This window comes from Frankliniella occidentalis, unplaced genomic scaffold (genome assembly GCF_000697945.3).
Source record: "Frankliniella occidentalis isolate FOCC.00 unplaced genomic scaffold, Focc_3.1 Scaffold169, whole genome shotgun sequence".
Lineage (NCBI taxonomy): Eukaryota > Metazoa > Arthropoda > Insecta > Thysanoptera > Thripidae > Frankliniella > Frankliniella occidentalis.
In genome coordinates this window covers 30,652-34,871 of record NW_026267295.1, presented here as the reverse complement: position 1 = coordinate 34,871, position 4,220 = coordinate 30,652, and the positions used below count along the sequence as shown (strand labels likewise).

The following is a 4,220-nucleotide window of genomic DNA, read 5'->3' as shown; positions in this document are numbered from 1 at the left end:
TCTGGCGTACGCCGCCCCCGCGGTCCACGCCGCCCCCGTGGCCTACGCCGCCCCCGCACCCATCGTCAAGACCATCGCCCCCGTGGCCACCTCCTTCCCTTCGCTCATCATTTATGCCTAAACCTTCAAGAACTAAAAGCAAAAATCTCAGAAGGATCTTTTAATTTTATATCTAATGGCAATTTGTATCGAGCGTCATACAAATTTTACGCAAGTTTTGGGGAAGCGGTGACAGTATTTTGTCGTATCTACTTTCAGGATGCGTACTCTTGCACAACTTATCTATCCTTACATTTCGAAAGCACACCAAACCGGTTGAATTGGCAAAGAAAGTTGCCAGCAACCCAGAGCGCGCAGCTGTTAGTTGGGCTGCCTATCCCCCGGGCGTTGTTCCCTTCAAGGCAGTGCTGCCTTTGCTCGTTCAATCTGTTCTCATCTCATTGATGAACAGATTGCATACTAAACATCTCTAAATGTGACTACTTTCCAAAATTAAAAGAAGGCATGAAAACTCATATAGCATTCCGGTAAAGCTGAAATGCAGAAGAATTTGGGAAAGAAGAAACCGGAAATCGTGACTCCCGTTTTCTTGTTCCCTGCATTCTTCTGTATTTGAGCTTCACCGGAATGCATTATTGACTCATGTGTAACTATTTTATAGCAAATCTTAACGGTACGAGCTAGTTTAAATAAAACAGAGTCCACGAAAAAATCTAATTTTAGGGGAAAACGGGCTGCAGGTCTAAGGTTATTTTCTGGGGTGTCCGCTGCAATAACTTGAACAATAACCCAAAAAAATTTGAACTATGCAGTTAAACCGGAAGCGAGTTGTGTATGTGGCGTCTTTATAAGTCTCCTTGTCAGCAGAATTAGTTGAGTTATGCCCCAGCTTCAACTTTTACTGTTCCGATTAATATGCAATATAATCTAGAAGCAGCAATATTTACAATTAGAAAAAAAAATATAGTTTTCTGATAACAGAAAACGTTTTGTTGGAACAGGCAGGAAAGCACAAGCAGTTTTGTTTCTCTTTTGGCAATAAATAAATTTATTTAGCTAGAGCATCGAAAAAATTGGAACTTTTTTCGGATCAATCGCAACACAGCAGGTTTGACTTAGTGCAGGTAGGTGGTGTGGGCCAGGGGGGCGGCGGCGTACGCGCTGGTGTAGGCGGGGGCGGCGTAGCCGTAGCTCTTGATGACGGGGGCGGCAGCGGCGTAGGTGGAGTAGGCGGGGGCGGCCGCGTAGGTGGAGTACGCGGGGGCAGCGGCGTAGGTGGCGACGGGGGCGGCGTAGCTCTTGATGATGGGAGCGGGGGCGGCGTAGCTGTAGCTCTTCACAACGGGGGCGGCCGCGGCGTAGGTGGTGTAGGCGGGGGCGGCAGCGTAGGTGGCAACGGGGGCAACAGCCACAGCGGAGCGGGACACCTTGTAGGTGTTCTGGTAGGAGGTGGCGACGGGGGCGATGGTCTTAACCACGGGGGCGGCGTGGACCACAGGGGCGGAGTAGGCCACAGCGGGGGCGGCGTGGACCACGGGGGAGGAGTAGGCCACAGCGGGGGCGGCGTGGACCACGGGGGAGGAGTAGGCCACAGCGGGGGCGTGGTGGACCACAGGGGAGGAGTAGGCCACGGCGGGGGCGGCGTGGATGGCGGGGGCGGCGTACGCCAGCTGGGCGCCGTGGACGGTGGAGGTGGAGTGGCTGGAGTACGCCACTGGGGCCACTGCGGGGCTACCCAGGAAGCCAGCCGAGACGGCGGCGAAGAAGAGGGGGAGGGCGATCTGCAACACAACAACAATGTCAGACATGGGGTCCGCCAGGAGGACACGGGGCTGCTGTATCTGTGGTACCCACCAGGGAGTTCATGTTGGCTGGTATCGGCTGCTGGATGCGACTGATGCCTTCTCCAAAACCGCAGACTGTTTTATACACACCTCGTTTTGCCGTTGGGTGGGGGTCTCGCGGCTGACGAGGCCGCTCCCGCCCCTCCCGCCCTGACTGGCTTTACTTCCGAAGCGGCCGGTGTTTAATACTTAATCTAGATGTGATATGATTCTTCCGATGCTACACGTGCTACAATAAGTGATTTGTTAACACGTTTCCTGCGGCATGACTAATATGTGGTCACACTCCCATGTTAAATCATGGGGACCAAAAATGAGCCGCTGATTGTAAGGAGATAAATAAAATAATTGTCAGAAATACTTGTAGGCAGAAACTGGAATCTTGTAACAAGGATTGTATAAAACAAAGACGGGTTGACGTTGGCAGAAGTGTACAACTGATACCATTAAACACCCTGGAAGACAGATATACAGTGTAAAAAAATATTCAAATATATTAAAACTTTTATATTTTGCGAGTAATTTGCAAACTGATAATTTCCTATTCTAATGATGATTGGTTTTGTATTTTTAACGGGGTTGTATATTTCATTTTTGCTCTGCACCGAAGGTCATGGTTAGGATATCCCTGGCTTCGCGGGTGGTGGGGCGTGGCAGAGCGGGGAGGGACATGGAGGTGCATAGCGGAACGTGGCGGGCGTGGTCGGCTAAAGGAGTAAGTGGGGAGGGGCAGAGGCGCATTGGCGAGCTTCTTTTGGGAGGGGGCACCCCGCGAAATGCCCGCAGTATATATTGGCGCGCCGTGCGGGACAAAGGCACTCCATTCGCATTGCACCCCAGCAAGCACACCAACCACACCGCCACCATGTACAAGCTCGTAAGTCTCGATAGCTGGCTGCAGATGACATTCAGTAACGAGGCGGTTTTCGACGAGCAGGACAGGGTCGCTCTAACGTAAGGTGTTGTCTTTCTCAACAGGCCGTCTTTGCCCTGTGCATCGCCGCCGCCTCGGCTGGCTTCATCGGCGCCCCCGTGGCCGCCCCCCTGGCCTACTCCGCCCCTCTGGCGTACGCCGCCCCCGCGGTCCACGCCGCCCCCGTGGCCTACGCCGCCCCCGCACCCATCGTCAAGACCATCGCCCCCGTGGCCACCTCCTACCAGAACACCTACAAGATCTCCCGCTCCGCCGTGGCTGTTGCCCCCGTGGCCTACGCCGCCCCCGCCCCCATCGTTAAGACCGTGGCCGCCCCCGTCGCCTACGCCGCCCCCGCTGTCCACGCCGCCCCCCTGGCCTACGCTGCCGCCCCCGCCTACCACGCTGCCCCCCTCGGCTACGCCGCCGCCCCCGCCTACATCCACTAATTTATTGACAAACGCGAAGAAATAAAAAGAACAAAAACACAGTGATGTTTGATTTCTACATCTCGCTTGCTCTCTTAGGTTCGGGGGTTATATTAACATTTTACTCGATAGCAACTGCAAATAACAGTGCTCTGGAAAGTCGCACGTACCCGATCGTCCCCCACGGCCGAGCGCCGACGGCAACCCATCAGGCAGCCCTGCCCGCTGGCTTGCCTACCTTGGCGGCGCCCCTACAGCAGAAGGGCAGGGCTGGGCAGGCCAGCACCCGAGCCCCGAGCTTGCGCCACGTTTGGATGTTGCACGGTTGATAACCTCGAAAATGGCTAGCGGGTCCATCTCGACACCTATAAACTAAGTGTGCAACTCCTAAAAACTTGGAAGTGTCGAACTGCAACTAGAATACTTGCAAGTGTTCCACTGTGTAATACTAAACTTTCAATTGTGGTCGGTAGCTATGTGCCCTTCCAAGGGTGCAACTCCTCTGTCGAGCACTTCCCGCACAGCAAGGACGTGTTCAACCGCGGAGATGCAAACTTGCAAGTGCGCAGCTACCGAGTTGCACACTTGCAAGTGTACAAGTACACCTAAGGAGTTGTACACACAAGTTTTAAGCAGGTGCGCACTCGGTTTATCAGTGTAGTGAGACGTCGTCCGACGAAGGAAAGCGTTCAAGATTCACTGACAACACAAGGTGCACAAATAGTAAAATCTCCTCCCTGGGAGTAGACCGACCCTTGCGCACAGGTGCTCGCTTGTCTAACCACGACCACGGACCACGCGACCGACGTCTGAACCCTTCGATTTCGGTCACAGCAGACGAGTGCCGGGCGCCTAGAACGGCCACCCGAACCTACGTCTTCGCACTGTAGTACGTATATTGGGTTTGCACGTGCACAGCGAGTTCGTTTGTCGATGGTAGCTGAACTTGGCGTGTGGCAAGCCGTATTTTCGGAATCTCTACTCACAGCAACTACATGTAACAAATAATCACCTTGCGCTTAGCTCCCCCCCCCC

The 4,220-nt window shown here is 53.9% G+C and overlaps 2 protein-coding genes across 2 annotated transcripts; one reads left to right on the top strand and one right to left on the bottom strand.

Moving 5' to 3' along the window:
• Positions 1-1,019: 1,019 nt before the first annotated feature.
• On the bottom strand, positions 1,020-1,964 carry LOC113212471 (cuticle protein 16.5-like). The gene is made up of 2 exons (XM_026431218.2): positions 1,855-1,964; positions 1,020-1,781 (listed from the first exon to the last, which is right to left on the bottom strand). Exons 1-2 carry the CDS (start codon positions 1,864-1,866, stop codon positions 1,116-1,118), a joined length of 678 nt encoding a protein of 225 aa, XP_026287003.1. The 5' UTR covers positions 1,867-1,964; the 3' UTR covers positions 1,020-1,115.
• A 670-nt stretch (positions 1,965-2,634) lies between these two features.
• Positions 2,635-3,247, top strand: LOC113205535 (cuticle protein 21-like). Its single transcript, XM_026421226.2, has 2 exons — positions 2,635-2,721; positions 2,823-3,247. Exons 1-2 carry the CDS (start codon positions 2,710-2,712, stop codon positions 3,204-3,206), a joined length of 396 nt encoding a protein of 131 aa, XP_026277011.1. The 5' UTR covers positions 2,635-2,709; the 3' UTR covers positions 3,207-3,247.
• The last annotated feature ends 973 nt before the right edge of the window (positions 3,248-4,220 follow it).